This window comes from Artemia franciscana, chromosome 4 (assembly GCF_032884065.1).
Source record: "Artemia franciscana chromosome 4, ASM3288406v1, whole genome shotgun sequence".
Classification (NCBI taxonomy): domain Eukaryota; kingdom Metazoa; phylum Arthropoda; class Branchiopoda; order Anostraca; family Artemiidae; genus Artemia; species Artemia franciscana.
Genome location: NC_088866.1, coordinates 49,967,970 through 49,992,882, shown reverse-complemented (window position 1 = coordinate 49,992,882; position 24,913 = coordinate 49,967,970). Strand labels below are relative to the sequence as shown.

The 24,913-nt window shown below is 34.8% G+C and overlaps 1 protein-coding gene across 1 annotated transcript in view; it reads right to left on the bottom strand.

The window, feature by feature from the left end:
* Positions 1-24,913, bottom strand: part of LOC136026542 (metabotropic glutamate receptor-like) — a 344,543-nt gene that overhangs the window by 161,444 nt on the left and 158,186 nt on the right. The window contains exon 5 of the mRNA XM_065703226.1: positions 8,522-8,750. Within this exon, the coding sequence (XP_065559298.1) occupies positions 8,522-8,750 (229 nt within the window). The remainder of the gene's footprint in view (positions 1-8,521; positions 8,751-24,913) is intronic.

Here is a 24,913-nt window from a genome sequence, read left to right as displayed (position 1 = left end):
GAGAAAAGGGGAGGGGAAACAAAGTTTTAGTAAGAAGTACCCGGATATTCAGGAAAAGCTAGAGTTCATGAAGAGGGCAGGAGTCTATACCTGCTCTGAGTACGTTCCCGACCTAAATCTACTGGGGTTCAGTTTATTGAGGGTGAGGGTGAATCTTTTGAGGTATCTTTTCAGTTTTATTCCAAATAATGCTCAATCTGAAAAAATTACTTAAAATCAGTATACTTAAAAATCTTAAGGATACTTCAAGCGCATCTGCAATCCTTCAAACTTTCCTTCAATCCTCAAACCAAATCTACTGAGGGTGAGTCTACTGAGGCTGGATTAAAAAGTTCCTCAGAAAGATGCAATCTACCCTCAGTAGATTTAGTCTGAAAAGACAGCTCAGTAGATTCAACCCCACACTCACTCTCAGCTGACTCACCCTCAGTAGATTTTGTCTGAGGAATGAACGAAAGTCCGAAGGATTGCAGATGTTCTTTAAGCATCTTAAAGTTCTTCAAGTATAGGCCTATTGATTTAAGTTAATTATTTTGTGATTTAGCATTATTTGGTATACAACTGAAAAGATACCTCAGTAAATTCACCCTCACCCTCAGTAGACTCACCCTCAGTAGATTTGGTTTGAGGATTGAAGGAAAGTTTGAAGGATTGCAGATGCGCTTGAAGTATCCTTAAGATTTTTAAGTATACTGATTTTAAGTAATTTTTTTCAGATTAAGCATTATTTGGAATAAAACTGAAAAGATACCTCAAAAGATTCACCCTCACCCTCAATAAACTGAACCCCAGTAGATTTAGGTCGGGAACGTACTCAGAGCAGGTATAGACTCCTTCCCTCTCCATGAAACCCTAGCTTTTCCTGAATATCCGGGTACTTCTTACTAAAACTTTGTTTCCCCTCCCCTTTTCTCGAAAAACTCCTTCGTACCTACCTAGCAAGGATATTAGATTAGGTAAGTTTATTTTCACAAAGTTACAAAACATGAAGTGTCGCCACTGAAAAAGCTTTAAAAGGAAGCCCTGATAGGCACCTGATTATTATTTTCTTTTCAACTCTAACTGTGTCAATATCACGAACCCTTTGAGCAGCATCCACCTCGAGTCTAGAATTTAAATAAAGTTTGCCAAATATATTTTTCATAAAAAAAGAAAAAACAATGCACAAATAGATAAAAATGAGCCAGAACTTGTTAATGCATAGTTGATACATAGTTGAAAATACATAGTTGAAAATAGAATTAAATAATGGGTAGACCATATAACGTAAGGAGCTGGAACTTCAGGTTATTTTGATTTTAAACGTTAAAGAAATTAATCAGTTGCCGGAAATTGTGTTTACTCTTAGACATTTATGACCAACATGCACGAAATTTACTATGAGCATTATTTGATGAGCTTGTTCGTAGATTATGTTCAAAGTTCTAAAATTTGTTTTTTAATATAATAAAGTATTCAAACATCAACACCAGCAAGTTTTTATTATGTGCTTTGGAATTTGGTTGCTTCACTGGAAAACCAAACTTCAACTAAATTCCATTAAAAATTTTTAGAGTCAACAAACTTGCTGACTAAGTAAAGAATTTCAAGAAGTGAACAAGTAAAAACAAGAAGAATCTTAATGGAAACACTTAAGCCGTTATGAAATGTGGCGATGAATTTACTGCAAATGGCTCTTGAGAGGCCACTCGAAAAAAGAAACTTGATAAAACAAACAACCTTTAAGATATTAGCTGAAAAATTCCCAAATTTTACTTTATTTTTTTATTTTTTTAAATCTTTTATAAAAATTTATTTATTATTTCTTACAAAGATGGAAACAAAACACAGCCAAAACAGTAAAGAAACAGCGCATGATTATGAAATCACAACAGGCCTCACAACACTTTCTGATTACAAAAATAAAAATTTCATCTTAATTCGAAAAAATTCAAAAATAATTATAACTAATTACGAGATGACTAATGACGCATTCGATGACGCTCATAAAGACTACATGGTCAACAAAGACACTCCACTGCCAGCCCCTTCATAAGTGGAAGCCACGAATAATGGAGGGATTAACGCGTCCCATAGGCACACTTTTATTTTGGCACTAAAGCTACAAACTACATTCAGTCGGTCATTGATCTACTTACAGAGGTATCCAACGCTTAAAAAATTAGCATAATTAATTAGCATAATAAAATTAGCTTAAAAAATTAGCATAATTCTTGTCTGGGAATTATTACCAAGGTAACACCAATGACCATCATATAAATAATTTTTTATTTGGGTTGAATAAAACTAGTTTACATATTTATAGTACCTCTACATTAAGTCTTGAAGGGTAAAAAGAAGATCGATCATCCGAGGCAATAACATCACTATTCATTGCAATTAGGTTCGGCTGGAGGGTTGTAAGCCCAACCAACGCTAGGCCTGGGATGACCTTCATGAGGGTGTCCACATTCTTGCAAGAGACCGGTCCAAATGGAGGGACTATTTAGCCTCACTCTCGACGCCGGAAGCATTTCGGCTGGAGCATTAAGTCAAGTAGGTCAAATGAAGTGAATGGTAAAGTTAGAATTTTAAATATATTCTGTTAGAAGACGCCGAGAATAGTATTTTATTATCATTAAAATACGTGCCGAGAATTTAAAGTGCCGAAACCCTATAGACAAGTGTGTATTCTCCTGATGAGCCCTTGTGTTGGGTTGTTACCTCTCAATTATTTGTTCTTTTTTTTAACTGTTTTTATTGTTTGGTAAATGACGACTTATACTTACTGATGACACGACAGCCTGTCCATGGATTATTCTTTATGGCTGATTGTGTATGGTTATGCTGTTTGACCTATGTGATTGTATGGATGAGTAGGGTTAAGGCCTCATTCAAGTGCTGATCTATATTAATCACTAATGTAGGAACAGTCTTCCTTTTCTCCTTCTGTCTCTTTTTTATTTTTTTAATGTGTTTGTGCTGTTGCATTGGTGATTTCTCTTTTCATTATATATATATATATATATATATATATATATATATATATATATATATATATATATATATATATATATATATATATATATATATATATATATATAATTTATAAATACATGAATCGCCAATTTTTAATATATATTATACTAAAAGGCGCCGAGAATAGAATTTTACTATCATTGAAATTAAAAAAAACTATACCCAAGAAAATGAAAAAAATAAATAAAATGTCATTGCGAATATGGTTTTTCTAGAACAAAAAAAAAACAAAAACACGAGAATCATATGTATACGATTTTCAATTTGGATTTCCAAAATATTAGAAGTGAATATCTTTGAAAATTTTTGAACTGCTAAACATGGTTTTCGGATATTTTTTTATGCGACCAACCCTGTACTACTCTGTGATTGGTTAATGAGAATAGATGGCTTATTGTTTGTTTTGATTAATATTAATTGTACACGTGAAGGATAAACACTTCCATCATATTTTTTTAAGTGAAGATGAATATTCTAAGCAAGTAGGTGCACATTATAAAACCATCGTATGTGTTGAATGTTGATATTGTCTGAAAAAATTTTAAACTATGAAACAAGTATTTATGATAACACTATTGGCAATATATGCGTAAGTTATCAGGACATTGGGCGACTATATTTCCTTGGACTTCCAAAACAATTCAATATGTCTGATGGTAGATATACGAGAGGGACATATCAAGAGATAATACCATTAAAAGAGAATATAAACCTGAAAATAATAGTCGATGATGAGGGACAACTTCTTGCTAGTGCTTGTCGTAACACGTTACCGGTTGAAATATCTTATCAGCTTTATTAACTTTCAAATGAAAGCAAAGAGAAAAGAAAGGCCTACTGCTGCACCAATATCATAAACCATATCTTTTCTACGTGCCAAAACTGTTACCCGTTTAAAAATAATGTGGTAATAGACAGTGAAATCGAAAGCAGAATAAAAAGGGCATTGGCATACAATATAACAACGGGGTAAAAAGATGAAATGATGGAAAACACAGTGCATGCGAGCATTATGACTACCATTGATCGATCATATACCAACGGATATAGTCTATGAACACATTAATACCAATGATGGAATCTGTGATGTGATTGTAGCGGAAACCATATTAAAACTCATGTATGACCCCAAATGGAACAACAGTCATTGTCAAGAGAAAATATTATGAAGTATATTATGGAATGGGCTCATGGCATTCATTTTCATTTTAATGATAATATTTTACATGTTGTTATTTCAATAAGAATATTTTATGCATTACTTTTTTTATGTTTCTATTATTTTAGGGTATGCTGGCAAGTAGAATGTTTAGAATGTTTATCAAAACGTAGGAGATGTAAATACTAATATTGGGCTCATAGGGGTATATTAGAAACTGACAGAGACTGGGACAAGAAAACACCCACCCAGACACACTGGTACGGAGAGTAAGAAAGACAAAAACACGTATAAAACCTTAGATTGAGACATGCGAAAAGATAAATACAGACAATGGGACAAGTAAACACCGATCCAGACACACAGGCGCAGAGGGTGGGAGAGACAAATACACATAAAACACACAGATTAAGACAGACAAAGACAGATACTGGGACAATAAAACACCCGCCCAGATACATAGGAACAAAGAATGAGAGAGACAAAATCACAAACAAACAAATAATTTCTGACAAACAGACAAAAACAGACACAGGGATAAGCAAACACCCCCCCCCCAGACAAATAAGCAAAGAGAGTGAGAGAGACAAAGATGCGTTCGAATGCATATATTCAGAAATAAATACAGACAAATATAGACACTGGACGAGCAAAAACCCAGCTAGATACACAGGCAGAGAGAGTTAGAGTGATAAAAAAAAACATACTAACACACAGATTCAGGCATACAGCCAGACAAAGGCAGACACTTACACAAGCAAGGACCAACCCAAACACAGAAGCAGAGAGCAAGGGAGACAAAAACACATACACAGATTCAGGCATACAAACAGACAAAGACAGAAATTGGAACAAGTAAATACCCACCCAGACTTGCACACACAGAGAGTAGGAGAGACGAACTCACACACTTACACACACATTCAGACAAACAAACAGATAAAGACAGACAAGGGGGCAAGAAAACACCTGCCCAGACATACAGAGACAGAGAGTGAAAGAGACAAATAGACTACATAGTTAGAGATTCGGACATACAAACAGACAAAAGATAGACACTGGGACAAGAAAAAACCTTCCCAGGCACACAGGCATAGAGAATGAGAGAGACAAAAACAAATACGGACACAAAGGTTTCGACACACAAACAAACAGAGAGATACACTGGGACAAGAAAACACCCACCCAGGCACACAGACACAGACAATGAGAGAGAGAGAAAACACGTAAAAACCCATAGATTCAGACAAGCAGACAGACAAAGATAGACACTGGGACCGGCAAATAACCGCCCAGACACAATTGCACAGAGAGTGAGAAAGACAAAAACACATACAAACACATAGATTCAGACATACAAATAGACAAAAACAGAAACTAGTACAAGCAAATACCCACCCAGACCCAAATACACAGAGAGTGGGAGAAAAAAAAATATATACAACACAAAAATTCAAAAATGCAAAAAGATAAAGACAGAAACTGGGAAATAGCAAACACCCGCACAGACACTTGGACATAGAGAGTGAGAGAGACACAAACCCACAGATTCAGATATACAAACAGACACGGGCAGTCAATGGGACAAGCAAACACCCACCAAGACACACAGGCACAGAGAGTGAGAGAGACAAAAACAAATACAAAAACACAGATTTAAACATATAAACAGACAAAGAAAAAAACGTAGGAAAAGCTAACACCTGGTTAGACACACTGGCATAGAGAGTGTGAGAGAGAAAAAAAAAACACATAAAAACACACGGATTCAGAAATACGAGTAGACAAAGACTAACACTGGGACAAGCAAACACCTGGCCAGACACATAGCCTTAAAGAGTGAGAGAGACAAAATAATATAAAAAACACAAATAGAGACACACAAAAAGACAAAGACAGACACTGGGACAAGCGAACACTCACCAAGACAAAAAGCCATCGAGAGTAAGAAAGACAAAACACACAAACCCACCGATTCAAAAATACAAACAGAAAAAGACGACACTGTGGTACGCAAATACCAGCAAAGATACACGGGCACATAGAGTGAGATTGACAAAAAACACCAACAAATACACAGATTTGAACATACTAACAAACACAAACAGACATTGAGACAACCGAAACTCGCTCTACAAACAGAAAAAGACAGACGCTGGGACAAGCAAACACCCGCCCAGACACAGGGGCAAAGAGAGTGAGAGAAACTAGTAATTCCTTTCAGAAAATGTGACTTTTCGTTTAAGGTTTAACTGCCTTTGCGAATCTGCATATTGTTAACGTTAGAATTTGTATGGACGGAAAGCGATATCTATTGAAAGCAATCAATTATGCTCTTTTCAATATTTGTTTTTATTTTAATAAAATACTGCCTGCACCCCTGGGCGGAACTTTTCAAATCTAAAAGTGACAATAAAGTGCAATTATTCTATTAAACTCGTATATTTTTTTGAAGAATTCATATTGTTCCAAGTACCAAGGAAATCAAAATAAAATGTTGCTTTGCTTGTCCCCCAGAACCCTTCCCTCTCCAACTGTATTAATACGCGAACATAACGATTTTCTGCAATTTTTCTTTTGGTTGTTCAAATACTTGTTTGAATTTGTTTTTGCAGTAGCTCTTTTTGGTTAGTGTTGTCACGTTCAAATGCTGAACTAATTAGCTAGATTTGACAACGATCTACTCCCAAAAAACTGAAACAAATTGTTCATTGCCAAAGACATAATATCTTCAAAGAAAACCTATTCCTCCTTAACCTGATGAGTGTCAAATGTTTTAGCTTGTTTGTTTGCTTGTTTATCACGCCCATATCTTTCCTTTTTTTATTTAGCACCCGCTGCTACCCAAAACTGCATAAGTTTAATTTTAGGAATACTTCACTAATAGTAAAATTTTCGCTTTTTCCTGAAGGTATTTATGGTCGTATTAGTTTTCACTTCGCAAATTCAATGAATCGGTTCTAGGTTCTTTAACGGGTAAGTAATTTATTTTAACAGTCCCATTTGAAGAAAACCAGAGGATTGAAATAAACACGTATCTCTTCTTATATTCCATCACTCTTTTACTCGTTTTTTCATGAAATTGAAACATTAATCTTAGTAACTACCTCGATATCTATCTTCAAAGAAGCTTCGAACATAAATCTTAACTAATATAAATCTCACCTAGTGCAAACATAAATCTTGCTGATTCCTTTGTTTGCACTGGCCTGGGGAGTAAAATATATGTTAAAGAAAGATATTTGTTTTGACAAAACATTTCCTTGGAAGGAAATTAGAGGAACACAAAGAACACGTATCTTTCCTGATATATCCCCGATTTTACTCAGTTTTCACGATACTGGGGCGGGTATCTAAGTGGTACCTACCATCTCGCTTTGTAGATGAATTTTCACAGGAAGATATATCTTCCATCCCCTGCTCTTTGAATTATTTAGGTTCCCCTGAAGTTTGTAAAGACTTTTATAATTCCGCCATTCTCTCTGTTTTTTCTTCAGTTTGGCCTCTATCAAAACCCCCTTCTTTGTCCTATATAGAAATGGATTCCAAAATCTCAATTTTTTCAAAACTTTGGCCGTAATATCGAATGGTTTCTATCAAATTCATTTGTTGTTTCTGCTTCCATGATTCTACCGTGCTAAGAAATTCACTTACTTGCCGAGGTTTGGGAAGTAAATTAAATGGCAGAAAAATATTCCGTTTGGTCAAAACTGTTCCATCTGAAGGAAACCAAAGGAGATTTGTAAAAACTGATCTTCCCTAAAATGACGTCCTGGGTTTCCCTCGTTTCATAAATTTCAATAACTTGTCTTAATAGCCTTTACCCTTCCTATTTTAGGATTTCAGAGTGTCTTCAAGCCCGCGTCCCTTCAAAATCCCAAGATTATTGTGCAATTTTGAATATTTTTCTGAAATTCAACTGTTATTTGTTCACATATGGCCATTTCTAGTTTTCACCCTCGTAACGTGGCCAGGAGCGCCAAGAATTTTTACCAACTTCATGAGTTGTTATCGCTTTGGTGAAATTACCTTAGCCTCCATAGTGCTCCCTCTCCTGATAGAAAATCAGTTTACTCACACTGGTTTGGAGATTAAGCAGGAAGATAGAAAAAACATCACGTTCTGCTAAAACAGTTCCTTTTGAAGGGAACCAGTAGAGTGGCATAAAGAGTGGTACCATTTCCTTTGACAGGTGGTACCATTCCTTTACCATTCCATACAGAGTGGTACCATTTCCTTTGAAATGGTACCCCTGATTTAGCTTCTTCTTCAAAAATTTGAATTATTAATCCTATAAATGCCAAAATTTATATTTAAAATAAGCTTCTAACATAAATTACTGACCTGCCAATAGTCATCAAACCATGGATTTCTGATGTTATTTTCCGGGGTTAAACTAGCCATATATTCATCGAAAGCTGGCACTTTTCGGGACTCTAGCTCCACCGTTAAGGCTCCTTCTGCAACATCTTCTAAGCCTTCTAGAATTTTTGTTTGGCGACCCCAACCGTCGCTGGCGATCCAGAAGAATTGTCTCTGTTGCAGTAACCGCTTGGCGGCAGCAAGAATGCCCCTAAGAGCAGAAAAAAAAATCAGATTCCTGTTCAAACTGCATGGGAAAAGTTTTCCATTTAGTATTTCTATATACGACAATCTATTTAGTTTTAATAATCTAATTCGCCTTTCTCTCACTTATCCTTATTAGGGTAGAAATGTAACAAACCGTATTGTATTTAAATTAGATACGATAGGTAAGGAAAATTCAGCCTCCTGAATTTCTTCCTCACTAAATTGGTTATGAATTTTATTTGAGTGTTCACCTTATTCTACTTATTCACCCCTGATACACAGAGCATGAGAAAAATCTAAGATTAGAATAAGTGAAAGTTATGCCCAATGAAGGAGGATATAATGCACAGGGTCTACTGGGATCATAAACATTACCACGCTGTCTATTGCTAACTTCAATTGTCAATGAGACAAAAAAGAAGAAGAAGAGGACAAGTTAAAATCCTGATTACTATATTCACCATGTTGGTGTGCACCATATTGGTGTACATATTGTACACCAATATGGTGCATCTGCAGAAACAAGCTTTAAAAACCGGGCTATTTCGTAAATTACCTTCGCATGTTGCTTCAACTTCCCTCTCACCAGCACTGACTAAGATTACCTCATCAACACTCTAACTTTCTTCTCGTCTGTTTTTGTTTAAAATGATCATATGCATTTACCATCCACACTTACGAGCACAGGAGAACATGAGGGGAGGGAGTCATCCAAGGATGAGTTGTGAGTTGTAAAGTTTTAACTAATAAAGCTTCTGTTAGCGTCTTTCAAAAATCGGAGCATAGCAATATTACCTCCTGATGAAGATTTTTCGAACAATTCTTTAAGGGCTTCAGTATCTTAAGCGACCAGCTAGACCGACTTTATACAAGTGATTAGATAAAAAAACAAGTTTTTTCAACTGAAAGTAAGGAGCGACATTAAAACTTAAAACGAACAGAGATTACACCTTATATGAAAGGGGCTGTTCCCTCCTAAACGCCCCGCTCTTTACACTAAAGTTTGACCCTTTGTTATAACTCTACTTTTTAAAACAGAAAAAAACTTTAGCGTGAATAGCGGGGCATTTAGGAGGTAACGGCCCCTTTCATATAAGGAGTAACTTCTGTTCGTTTTAAGTTTTAATGTCGCTCCTTACTTTCAGCTGGAAAAACTTGCTTTTTTATATTTGATTTCTGAACGTTTTTGAATTAATACATGTTTTGATTTTGGCTCTCAACACATGAATAATTAAAACGAATTTCCATATTAATTTTTTTTGTGGCTAAATGGCTTTTCCATAGTTTTTATCGGGAGGATTTTGAGAAAAAGGGGGTGGGGTAGGGGCCTATTAGCCCTCCAGTTTTTTTGTTACTTAAAAAGGCATCTAGGACTTCAAATTTTTCTTCCTAAAGTTTTTATTAGTAATAAATATAAGTGACTTACGAAGAAAATTACGTAAGGAGCTTCTATATTTTTATAGCGTATATGAGAGGGTTAGCCCCCTCGTCAATACCTCGCTCTTTACGCTAAAGCTTAAATTTATCCCAATTCTTTAAGAATGACCCCTAAATCCCAAAGGTCGTAGAATAAATAATTGAAGTTACTAAAAACACATTAGCGTGAAGAACGAGGTATTTAGAAGGAGATGAACCTCCTCATATGCGTAATGATTTCTGTACGTTTTAAGTTTTAATGCTGCTCCTTTCATCCAGTTGAAAAAAAAAAATTTCAATTTTATTTTTCCATTGTTTATTTTAAAGAATGCTAGAAAATCCTGCGCCCCCTCCTTGTAATTTCTCTTCCCCAATGGAAAGATCATCCCACGTAATTCCTTCGACCCCTTTCCCCCAACCAGAAGAAATCCCCCTGAAAATGTCGGTACACTTCCCAATAACCATTTCTATATGTAAACAATGATCAAAGTTTGTGACTTTCAGCCCCTCCCCCGGGCACTGTGGGAGAGTAAGTCATCCCCAAAGATTATTAGATTGTCTGACTATTCTGAACAAAATACCTATCTCAAAATTTGTATCCGGTTACTTTGGGGAAAAACGTAAGCGTGGGAGGGGGCCTAGGTGCCCTCCAATTTTTTGGTCACTTAAAAAAGACAATAGCACTTTCAGTTTCCGTTAGAATGAACCCTTTCACGACATTCTAGGACCACTGGGTCGATATGATCACCCCTGGAAAAAAAACAAATAAACACGCACCCATGATTGGTCTTCTGGCAAAAAATACGAGATTCCATATTTTTATAGATAGGCACTTGAAACTTCTTTAGTTGGGTTCTCTGATACGCTGAATGTAATGGTTTCATTTTCGTTAAGACGTATTATGACGTTTAAGTGGCATTCCCCCCTATTTTCCATAATAAGGCAAATTTTCTAAAGCTCTTAACTTCTGATGGGTAACACTAAATTTAATTAATCTTATATATTTAAAATCAGCATAAAAATATGATCCTTTTGATGTAGCTATTACTATTAAACTTTAATTTTTTAGTGTTTTGGTTACCATTGACCCGTTTCACTCCTTATTTACAGTTCGTTACCACGACCTGTTTGATTAAATAAAAAAACAAAAAATCAACCCGAAGTAGGGAGCAGCATTAAAACTTAAAAGGAGCAGAAATTATAACAAATTTATGGGGTCTCGCCCCCTCGTTAATACCTCTTCTTTTCCGCTAAAGTTCCAATTTTGTTCCAATTCTATAAGAGTGACCCCTGAATCACAAAGGCCGTTTATTACAGTAAATAGCTTGTTTGAAAGTACAAAGAACTTCAGCGTAAAGAGCGAGGTATTAACGAGGGGACGAACCCCCTCCTATACGTTATGATTTCTGTTCGTTTTAATGTTTAATGTTTCTCATTACTTCGAGTTGAAAAAACTTTTTTTAAATTTATTTTCTATATGAAAAATTTAATTTTTGTTATTAATGCTGGAAAATTCTCTTCTCCCATGAAAATTCCTCCATGAAAATATCCTCCGACGTAACCTATTCCCCATGGCCCCTCGCCCACCAGAAGAAAACCCCCCGGAAACGGGTGTACACTTCTCGATAACCAATACTACATGTAAACAATGGGCAAACTTTATAGCTTGCAGCGCTTCCCCTGGGGACCGTAGGGGATTAAGCCATCTTCAAAGACATAGTTATTAGACTTTTTGACTATGCTGAACAAAATGGCTATCTTAAAATTTTGATCCGATACCTCTGAAAAAAGGAGCATTGGAGGGGGCCTAGTTGGCCTCCAAGTTTTTGGTCATTTAAAAATGACACTATAACTTTTAATTTACGTTGGAATGACCCCTCTTGTGATATTCTAAGACCACTGGGTCGATACGAAAAAAAATATACGCTCAGCTAAGCTGACTCTATACAAGGGGAAAATTTACGCAAGATTGGGAGAGTGATGACTCTGAGACTCTTTTATTTTAGTTGTTTTTCGGATGTTTATTTGAAAAAATGTATGCTATGTTTTTTGTGTTTCCGTTTTCTTTAAAGCACTGCAGAGAGATTTAAAACGAATAAAAAGAAGAAACAGTAAGGTAAAATCCAAAGAGTATAAGTTTCAGCCAGTGAAAAATCTTTTCCTTTTTTTTTTTTTAACTAAATAAAAGTGATATGGAAAACAATTATGGAAAACAATTATGGAAAACAATAACAAGATTTTGCTGAAATCCACAATTCGATGAATGATGATAAGAAAAACGTTTTATAACATAGATCTTATTCCTAAAGATAGAGTTTTGTGTCCATGGTCTTTTAAATATGTCTCAATATTATAAAACCTATTTTCTGGACAAAAGGCCTTTCAGACCATGTATCCAAACGAAGATCAAAGCGAAGCATTCACTGCCTTGAAATTGTCTTATTTTGGATTTTCTTTTTTAGCTTCTCGTTTTTATCTTCTTTTTTCTGTTTTGTCCTCTATTTTTCTTCTCCATCTGATTCTTATTATGAGCTTCAACGATGGAATTTATTTTGCTGAGTAGGTATTTTCGATGATCAAAATGCCTTTTCATGACGTACAATTAACAGTTCAAATAGGTTTAAATCGTTTTGCTCGACAATGGAAAAAAGATTTTTAAAAATTCTCAATGTTTTGATCACATATACAGTGACTGTCATCAGCAGATGACGTCATCAGCAACAGTGAGATGGTCCCTGTATATGCGGTCGAAACATTCTGAGTTTTCTTGTCACTGTTTCTCGCTGTCTAATAAAAGAATTTATCCCTACTTGAACTGTTATTTGTACATTTTTACTGATTTTTGATGATGAGGTATAAACATACTCTTTACTCTATTTTTATTCTTTTTTCCTTTGTTTCCTATGTCGGAGTAACATTCCGTTTACTGCTTTCCCGACCTTACTTCTCTTGTCCAGTCTTTCCACAAGTACTTTGGAGGTTTGTTCTTTTGCTTTTCATTTACTTCTTACTTTTGTTGAAAACCCAAGTTCTTGTGTTTTATACGTTCATGATTTACGAGAACAGCTCTCCGTTAGGAGTGTAAGTTTATTATTTTATTGCAATGTTGTATCGTACTGAGTTAATTAAATACATTCATTCATTCATTCATTCAATCGTTTCTATGTACAGTATATATAGTCAGTGTGAACTCGAAATCCCTTTTTTAGTGTTTTCATTCAGTTTTTATGAAGTGTTGATAAATGTACAATTGTCATTGTCAAGAAGACAGGTGACGTCTATACAGCCAAAATATTCTTCAAGGTTTTATTCTTGTCACTGTCATCGCAAAAAGTCCCCATTTCTACACCGTTTCATAACATACCAAGCATAGATAACACAACCCCATTTTTTAACCTTATATATGTTTTACCATACCATACTATATGTTTAACCACACCATAGCATACCTACAAAACATATGTTTTTCATGAAACAGAAATATGTTCTATTCTTTGTCATTACAAATTTTGTCGGACAATTGGTTCCCATATGAAAAACACTTCCAGTAGAGATAGTCCCTTCATAGTTCATACTGTAAATCATTTAAAAGTATGTTATCTATGTTGTAGCTCTTAAAGGACTAGACATATCTTAAGAGGTAGTAACATAAGATATATCAACGGAAGTGACACTAACGCCTCAGTTTGGTCTGAAAAAAATTAAACTTTAGTAACTCTTTCAGCTTAATTGACTTTCCTTGCATCCAAGGTGACCAAATTACGAAATTTATCTTTCTGTTACTAGTATTTTAGAGTTTGACGTGGTTGCTACGTAACTATTTCCTCCTACGGAGTAATTGTATCGGAACTACCTTGAAACATTTTCTATACATATAACTTTACTTTAGTCCCAGGGGGACAAAACGAGTTCTATTTTTCTATTGATTTGAACCCGACATTCTTGTATACTGCATTTCTATGAAATTGCGAAATGAAAAATATATTTTATTTTCGTAGAAAGCTTAGAATATGGTAGGAAGATATACTTTAAACTAGTTATAAACCTCTGAGACCTTACCATACACTTTTTCTGAAGAATAGAGAAAAGTACTGTACCATCCCTGACCCACCCTGAGAGACGAAACACGTAAAACTTATAAAACTACGTATTGTATCCTTTTTATGATACCTATTGACTGAATATAATATTAATTACGAGATATAAGCACTTGTACTTAAAAAAAAAGAAAAGAAAGAAAAACACTCCTATATCCTACTAACCTAGAAACTACTGCTGAAAATTGATAACCCTGTATTACTACTAACCCTGTATTATTGTAGAAAAGTAAAAGTATAATCCTAAAAGTGCTCCAAGGAACTATTGCTGGATGTATAACAACATGTATTTTTTTCCGATTAGCGATTGAATGAGTGTTACGGAGATTTACTAATGATAAAAATTTACTCTTTTATAGCTCATATTTCAAAATTCATTTTGTACAAAAAATCTTGTCAAGTCACAAATAAAATAGATTGATAAATATCCATTTAAGACATAAGCCATAAGGCTCATGGGCAAATAATTCTTTTTTCTAATTTTTGTTTGCTGAATAAATTCTCTCTCAAGGCAAATTTTACTTTTCCAGACGTGTTTTCCATATGTATTGAAATGTTTCACTCAACACAGGATTGTTTTTTCAAGACACATTCCTTAACTCTCTCAATTTCCGTCTTATCAATGTGCTGGTTTTTAGGGCATGTTAACAATTCACGATTTTTTTTTTTTTTTAACAGAATAAGGGGTGGCCTTTAATTAATTAGTGCAAGACATATGTCAAGCTAAAAATAACAACAGAAAAAATAACTATTAGAAAGGTTTCAAAACTAAATATTTTAGCCAATATCATCTTTCTTCCAATTAAGTACCAAAATTGAGTAAAGAGAGATTATCGTACTTGTACTTCCGCTTTGAAAGTTTGCTTGAAATCTTTTATTTTTTTGTGATATGTTTTCATACACCAATCTCATTATTTCATCATTTATTTCATAAACGCGTATCTGCATGATGATGGGGAAGAATTTCTGGATCAAGCTAAAGCTTTCAGGGAGATTTTTTTGAGAAGGAGGGGCAAATCAGCCTTAAATTGTGACTAGGGATTGAAACAAAGCAGAAGTGTTGAAATATGTGGCCTTCCATATATTACAATTTTCAGCCCTATGAACCAAGTTAAATCAAATGTATTCCCAGTTAAGTAGCAATGCAAAACGAGACAAGCCGGGTGTACTCAAGTTATCCAAATGGCAAATTTGCATTGATTTGGGATAAAAGCTGGATAATTGAGTTGAAATTTTGAGATGTATTGCGAGATCAACTGGATCTCAATTTTCACCTTTGGAGGGGGGTCGAATTAAAGTGAACGAAAGTATGTATCTCGGTTATAATAATGGCATATCTGTTGCACATGAAGAATGACAGGTGAATATTTAAGAGAATATTTTTGATTGCTTTGGGGAGGGAGGGGGTAAGGGACTTCCAAAATTTGTGATCAGTGAGGGAAGAGGCAAAACCAATATGTTTTAATCTAGCTAAACGCTTTGACCTATTATCCCAAGTGGAGCTTTAATGTACTAAATAAAAAAACAAGTTTTTCCATCGAAAGTAGGAGCAACATTAAAACTTAAAAGAAACAGAAATTATTCCGAATATGAAAGGGTCTGTCCCTCCTCAACACCTCGCTCCTTATGCTAAAGTTTGCCTCTTTGTCATAATCCTGCTCTTTTAAGTAATTATTATTTCTATTAATATTATTAGTATTATTTACTTATTGCCGTCAAAAAAGGTAAAATAGATGGAGTAAGCACTAAAGATACAAATCTGAAGAAAAAAAGGACATAAACACACATTGAAAATTCAAATACATGACAAAAAGAACTCCTCATAACATACATTACATTAATACGGACAAACTGCCGCGAACAAATTGATGACCATGGATGATGATTTTCCATTGAAAACGGGATAGATATTTATTACTGCTAATATTTGGGTCTGCAAGCTTATACAAATGGATCATTTTATAGTTTCTTGTTCAAGGAGGCAAACGTAAAAGATACTTTGGACATCTGAAGAAGATTGATCGTAGGTGCTTTTTATCTGTTACTGTAAAAAAAAAAATTTAGAAGGGAGCAATGTAAAGCAGATGTGGAAGGGCTGTGGCGATGTACATGAATTCTGGAAGGTAACAGTTGAAGCGTCTTTTGCTTCTTACGATTCTAGCGTAAGGAATACTAATTTTACACTCAAAGTGAGATATCAGCAAACGACGTGTGTGGCCGACAGATGTGCCACTTGGAAGGCCCAGGTGCGCAATATGGTCTGTGGTTTAGATAAGAGAACCGTCCATATTTAGGAGAGAAGAAGAGGGATTTTGCCAATTGAAAATGACAACTTTAGTTTTCTCAGGATTAAAAGACAGTACAATCTTTGAACATTAATCTTTAAGGATGTTGAAATTCTACCCAATGCGCTGGATTGTGTGGCTGAGATTTAAGATGCCATTAGAATAAGAAATAAGAGACACAACAATTACACACAAGAATTCAAGAAGGAAGAGATTTTCCCTGAGTGTCCAGGACACTGTTATTGAACGGCATTGGGGAGTAATAGCTTTGTGCTTTGTCCCCTTCTTAGCAGGGATGAGGCTTTGAGGAATCACAGGTATATTCGAGGGATTCAAAGAGTTTGACCTAATACGAGAATTAATGTAATTGTATAGGGATTGATGAAGAACCAACTGTACGGGTAAACCGAATGACAGTTTTAAACGCGCTCTAAGAGTCTTATATAAATATGTGAGAACACAGGCAACTGATGGGTTGACTCCTTGCTTTTTCATACAAAGAATTATGGATGAATGAATTAAGGAATCGAACGTACATTTGACGTCCTGTCCGGCGAGGATTGGACTTTCTCCCGAAGATTCAGCGTCGGTGGTGGCAGTAAAAACTACTATAAGAGGATGAAAACAGCCAAGATTAGCCTGAAAACCGAATTGATATGGTGGAACATAACATTTCAGTCCTAGCTCATCAATAAAAAAGTGCTCGAAAATTTTACATTGAGTAGTAGGTTGGTGATGGGACGGAAGAAGGAACATTGAAACTCATATTTTTTCTTTTCTGATATTCGGAGTCATATCACCGATGCAAAACGAGGAAGGAACAATACCCGTATCAAATAAAATTTGCATGAGAAGACTAAGGTGATGCACCAGCACATAACTTCTGTTAATGATGTAGAGTGCTCAACTTGTATATCCCAGAAGATGGTTTCTTTTTGAGTCGAGATTTGGTTTTCATGACAATGTCACAAGTAACAACAAAATCAAGGTCAGAACATTCATCAACAAAGTTGTAAAGCTCGTCACAAAGTTGTGACTCTAAAACATGATCTGGCTCATTCATTTGAAAAATTGGACACGAATCTGGACAAACGAATGTCAGTCAGGTCTAACAAACTGGAGGAAATAGTACGAGGCAAAATCTTCCACAGCAGATCACGTGAATTGGTGACATTCTCGGAATAAAATGTTTGCATTTTAAACCGATGAAGGACAAGCTCCTTACCAAAATATTTTGTTTATTGTTGCCGCAACTCATTGAGTATTCATTGACGGGGAGTAGTCAACTCTCTTCATAATTTGTACCAAAACTTAGCCCAGTGACAAGCTTTAGACAAGGCTAGATTTCCTGACCACCCAGGAACTTCGTTGCCAATGCTAAATTTTTTCTTAAGTAGAACTGCCCATTTTTCAGTGCATAAAAGCGGATGGCAGATTTCTGAAAAATATATATCAAGAGTTAATCTAACTTCATTTATGTCTTTGATGGAAGACTTTTGCAGAAGATGAAATGCAACCCGAACCTTTCTAAGGATGCTATCAGAAGTTTCATTGTACTGAGACATGTCGATTTTTTTTCTAATCGCGACAAGTATACCACTGCCAATGCTTGTGAACAATATAAGCCTTTAACACTGGGATCTGAGAAGCTTTTCGCTTGAAACAAGAAGCAGTAGGAAGGTGGTCTGAAACTTGAAAACTAGAAAACACCTCAACACAAAGTATATCTAGATTATACGACCCAGCGTGGTCAAGCTTGGACGTGCAAGAGGAAGAATAAATGTAAGTAAACTTATCAAATTTCTGTTGAACTTTAAAAACATCGCCAAATATTCCGTATAGTAAAGAAGCGCGAACAGAAGCTGAAGATAAACTAGAATTAAAATCACCTGCGATCAAGAACGGGATTTTCAGTTTAAGGACATTATGAAGGCATGAGCTAAGTTTATTAACTGCTAATGTGAGATCCGAATCATCATCTTTGTAATCTGTGAGCAAACACGCACTTTTTACTACACACTCACCTACTCGCACAGCTAAACCGCTATCACTAGAAAAGAAATCACTCAAATTAAGATTCGATGCTGAATAATAAAAAAAAAGGCAGAGCTAAATATGCTCTGCCCTTAGAAGCACTACCTTTAGCTGACCATCATTAATGTTCCGAGATAGAAAGCGAATATCCATTTATCTGCTTAGCTGCCCGTTTATCGGTTTGAGCGTTGCCAGGGCATTTGATAGTGCAACAGGTTTGACCAGATACTTTAGATGTGATGCAGAGCACTTTTCAAACACATGGATTATCTCTGGCGGAATAGTGCCCCGTGGAACCATAGCGAGAGCCCGGTTCTGCGTTCTTGCAATCAACAATTTGGAACTTTTTCGTCTGGTCAGCAATTGTGGAGACAACAGGTTTACTTTTTACGACAATTTTCCATCCTGAAGAAGGACGTTTCACCTCTGAGATTTCATTAGCAGCTCCAGGATACATTTTATCAATAAAATCTTTCCTTAATAGTGGAGATGATAGATTGCACCGACAATTTTTTAACACAACAGCATAGGCAGGAGGCTTGGACTGGTCATCGGCGCAAGACAACTGAGTGAAAAGGGACCAGGCAGAGGTTTCATTTACGGAATGGTTTCTTTTCGTTTTAATTTTTAATGTTGCTCCTTACTTGCAGTTGAAAAAACCTTTGTTTTTTTAATTTTGTTCTGATCGTTTTCCAAATATGATATGATATTTCTATTTTATTTAATTTTTCTATTGCTCGTTATTTCCATTTTATTTATATTTATTCAATTTGTGACGGTTTTTCAAATAATGGTAGTAAATCCCCTCCCCCTGGTGTAAAATTTCTCCTGAAAAGTTCAACAAACTTTCCTTCCTTTGAAAAACTCTTCCCTTGGAAAATTCACTCTCCCGCAAAATTCAACCCTGAAAAATCCTAGAAAATTCCACCTCAAAATCACTTAAATTTTGGCGGTTAATCGAGAATTCTTGTTATAGCAGTAAAAACAGCGTTGGTTAAGGATTACCATAAGTAGCCTTAAAAAAGACAGGGTCTTCACATAATCGTATTGAAAGCACAAAACCATGATTGAAAAACAAATGGCCGATACCAATACGCGTGATAACGACACACCCGACACCACATACAACCCTTTCCCCGTGGACAATGAAGGGTTATATCATCACTTAAAGCATAGTTATTGGACCTTTGAACTATACTAAAGAAAATGACTGTCTTAAAATTTCCATCAGACAACTTTGGAGGTTTGAGCTCAGGGAGATAGGGGTAAGCTGCTCTCCAATCTTTTTGATCACTTAAAAAGGTCATTAGGACCAGTGGGTCAATAAAATCACCCATCGAAAAATATAAATATATATGCATAATAAATATAAATAAACAAAAGAAATATTTTTGCAGATAGGAGCTTGAAACTTATGTACGGTAAGGTTATCCGATACGCTGAATCTGATGATGGGATTTCATGAAGATATTTTGAATTTTTGGGGGTGTTTCCCTCTTTTTCAAAATTCAGACAACTTTTTTCAGGCTGGTAGCTTATGATGGATAACGCTAAACATTATGAAACTTATATATTTGGAATCAGCATAATAAGCGAATAATTTTGATATATCTCTTGGTATCAATCCTGCTTTTTAAAGTTTTGGTTACTCAATACCTTGAGAATTTAAAGAAAATTTTTAATACCTCCCTCTTTACGGTAAAGTTTTTTGTTCTAATTAAACGGTCCTTGTGTTTCAGGCGGCTTTCCTAAAGAATTGGGACACAAAGCCAAACTTTAGCGTAAAGAGCAAGGTATTGAGGATGGCGCAACCCCTCTCATATACATAATAATTTCTGCTCATTTTTATTTTTGATGTTGCTCCTTGCTTTCAGGTGAAAAAACTTGTTTAATATTAATCAAAAACGAATTGTAACAGAAATTAATTGTCAAGTTTAACTTAAATAGATCAAAAATTGTCACTAACAGAATTAGGACTGCCTCCCCCATAAACCATCTAAAGGTCATAGCTTTTTCTTGTCGGTAATCTGACAAAGAGAAACCACACTCCAATCGGTCAAAGGATTTGAAAGGCAGGGGAAGAAGCACAAATCTCATTTTAAACCCTAACATTTTTCTTGCATTTTCTGATGCCAAAAGAATTCAAAAAATACCCTGTTAAAAAAAAGTCGTTCTCAAGAAAGCACCAATGATGCTGTAATCTTTAGGAGAGTTGAGCAGGGGTTAATTTTCCCCCTATTTATGACAAATTTGGTTTCTTTTCTACTTTTACTTGATTGTTCATTCTGCTTGTTTTGGAGTTTGTTTATTCATCTGTAGCACTTTCTCTTATTGCTGCGTTTTATATTATTACAAATTATTTATTACAAATTTAATATTATTATTGATATTGTTGATTTAACTTTTGATACTATTTTTTTTTATACGTTTGAATTGCATCTTTTATTTTAATTTCTATCTGTTTTCAGTTTGACTTAAATATAGACAGTAATTTTTATTCGTCTTAAATGGCAATTATCGTAGTGTTTAATTTGTGTTCGTCTTAACTTTTGGTGTTGTCTTTTTAACTATCATTAAATTAATCTTTTTATTTTCTTAGTGTATCTTCAAATCAATCTTTAGAAAATACGATACATTAAATTCTACCTCAAAAGTACTTTTAACATTTTGATGGATTTGTAAAAAAAAAATATACAACTACCGATTGGCAAAATATTAAATCGAGACATTAGTTTCTCAGATAAATTATTATAGTTTTCCGTTACTTTTTTTGTAACGAATATTCTAATATTAGCGCATCTTGAAATCAATCTATAGAAAATACGATACATTAAATTCCAACTCAAAAGTAATTTTAACATTTTGATGGATCTGTTAAAAAAATATACAACTAGCGATTGGCAAAATATTAAATCGAGACATTAGTTTCTCAGATAAATTATTATAGTTTTCCGTTACTTTTTTTGCAACGAATATTCTAATATGAAAGGAGTGAAGAATTCAAATCTAGAATAAAATACGTTTAAGGAAGTTAAATTTCTAAATAATGCTACATGCCCTCAACCAGGAATAAAGGGAAAGTATGGGCTGCAACCTCATGCTCCACTCCGAAATTTCTAATTTGATTTGACTTTTATATGATTTTTTTTTTAGTATCTCTTGTAATTTACCTTTTTTTTCTGAAGTCATTGTCTCACCTAAAATATCTCCCCAAAAAGAAAAACGAGCGTGTCTTTCATTAGCTTCTCTGAAAATAAATACTGTGATCAATGTGTTGCGTTTTTTTTATTATGCGTTTTTTTTTGTGTTGCGTTTTTTTTATTATTTTATTATTTTTTTTTATTTTTTTTATGTTGCGTTTTCCATAATATGTCTTACGGTAATTAAGTTTTATTCAATTACAAAACACTAGAATGCCTTCCTTTTTGCCATCATATTTGTTTATTGACAATATTATTTGGAAAAATGGTTTTGTGACAAACATACTAACTACATTAGTTTTTTCTCTCTCTTTTTTTTTTATGTAAGTCACATTCCTTGCCCTAATTGAATTTTCTTCAATTACCAACCACTAGAATGCTTTCCTTTTTGACAACAAAGACCTTACACAATCTTTCATGTTCTAGCTTATCTGACAAATCTTTCGAAAAAGCACTTTTAGAGTGGCAATCAGTCAGGAGTTTAAGCAAGCCGTGACCTATCAATAATTGGAAAGTGTTTTTTTTTTATTTATTTGGGTGAAGTGGGCACAGAAGCCAAGACACTGATGACCATCTTCACTATTTGGCAAGAAAAATTCTAACGTGAGCTGATAAGAATACTTGGCTGAACTTGGAGTACTCAAATAAAGATTTACATCGTTTTATGGAAAAAAGCACTGGCACAGGAGTAGTAGACCAGGAGCAAGGGAGGACAAGTGGCTTCAGTTTTATTACAAGGGGTACTGAAACTGCTCCAACCTTGACTTTTATTTAATCCTTATAGGGATTCAATTTTCAAAGTTCTAATTCTAGGCAGATAGGAAACTAATCAATTAAACTGATCGCAAAAAAGATATTTTTATTCCGCACCATAAGATATGCCAAGTACAACATTCTGGAAATTTTATATTTTTGGTATATAATGTTTTTTATTATCGTATTCTAATTCAGGGGAAAAATTTAGTATCAAATAGTTTTGATAATGAACAGCAAGCAAAAGAAAAACAAACCGTTCTAATATTAACCGAAACTCTTAAAACGGAAATTTGAAATCAATTTATGCATACAAAAATTGTTCTTTTTTTCGGATGCCAAACCAGCAAAAATAATAAATTTAAATGTATTAATCAAAAGTTGCCGGAGCAAAATCCGGCATATTTTAGAAAAAAGAGGACGTCCTGAAAGAGATGGTAGCTTGATGAAAATTCCAAAAAAAAGTTATGAGTCCCTATAAGCCCTTTCACAGAATGTCAAAAGGAGACGGGCTTCAGTGATTGCTAGAAGAGGCAATAACTGTTGTAATTTTAAAATGTAACTGATATGGATTCAATCTTAACTACCACCAGTTCTGGTTTAAGCAGACAGTACTCTAAGCTGACTAAAAAATTTGCATACTACAACAGAGATGTCAGTATTTCATGTTGAGTTCGATGTTGGAAGCAAAGTTTAAATTTTTTCACCACCGCTCACAGGGAGTGAGAGTAAAAGTGCGCTGATGTAAAGGGGTGGTGAGTAAATATAAGCGTAATGTAAAGGAATGTAAGGGAGTCAAGGTAAAGGTGTATATCTTCTCTTAAAATGTTTCATATATACCATTTCAAAAAATTTGGCTAAGGGTATGGGAGAAGAAATTCAAATTCACTTTTGTGAAAAGAGTAAATAATATTCGCCATCTAGTTTCACTCAGTGAAATCACAAAGATTAGTCCGAGAGCAAAAGAGAAAGTTAGTTGGGTTTTCTCTTCTCTTTTATACGTTTTTCTACATCGGGCCATAGCTGAAAAAACCCTTTTTAAAAAAAGGACATTAAGCATATTTTTGTATTTCTTTCATCGGTGACGGTAGGGGGGCAGGGAGCAATGGCCCCCTGGAAATTTTGGACTCTAAAGTTGGGAAACCAAAGAAAATTGGAAACCAAAATTGGAAAATTGGAAACCAAAGAAAATTGTTTCCCAACTAAAGTTGGGAAACCAAAGAAAAACCAAAGAAAAAGAAAAAAAAAACAGGGAAACCAAAGAAAAGAGAGCAGAACAGGGAGAAATCATGGAAAAAATGTGTTGCCCCATTGTGGCCAGTTTTCCACAAACATTATTTCTGTATGATTTGATTGGAGTAAAAATGCTGAATACCATGAACTACACTTATACTCGTACAGAGTAGGAATCTCCAACTAGATCAGGCTGAACATCCTTCTAGAAATATTTTAAGGATTTGTGCTTAAAAGATCCCTTTTTTAGTTGTCCAAGTATGCTCGAACCTTGTAATGATCTTGAGGTAGCACCCCCCCCCCCACCAAAGAAAAGAATCCTACTGTGCAAACCTTGGCTCTAAACCAACTTCTAATCTAAAAAAGACTTGTAGTCTGACTTTTATAGCCTCTTGGTTCTCTTTAAAATCAGATCTTTGGCACTTGAGGTCGATGCAACTTTGGATCAAAAGCAGCTTCCCTAAGAACCCTAAAGTATCTAAAGTTAGGGTAGCAGCTAATGTATTCTGGTACCCTTTGTAAACCAATGACAGTATCTCCGTGTACAGGAGGCTGAGAAGCCACCGATCGTATTTACCCTCTATATTATATATATATATATATATATATATATATATATATATATATATATATATATATATATATATATATATATATATATATATATATATATATATATATATATATATATATATATATGTTATAAGCTTCCATTTTTCTAGCTTAACAGGTCCAGCAAGAAAGGATCCTACCAATAATCGGTATACACGGAGGCAGTTTCATGCCATTTAAACTATTTTGTTGATTTTCTTGAGCCCCTATATTTGCACTGGGGATCCCCGTCTTTGAAACATTTATACCTGCTTCTTGGGTTTTTAGATTAGCAAGCTGCTGCGCTGACTTCAGATAAAAGGGGGTCCAGCCAGGGTACCGATAAATCGACTTGCAGCATGACTGGTAATTCCTTGCAGCAATTGCATAATTCTCCAGTATCAGCAGATTTCGACACTAGACAAATTGGACGGAACACTAGAATGTGAATATCCCCACATAAATCCCCCAGACATACAAAAGAAATCCCATCTCAGCTTCAATATAAATTGTGAAATATAGACGTTGATCATAATTCTTCTTTTCTTTAGAAAAATA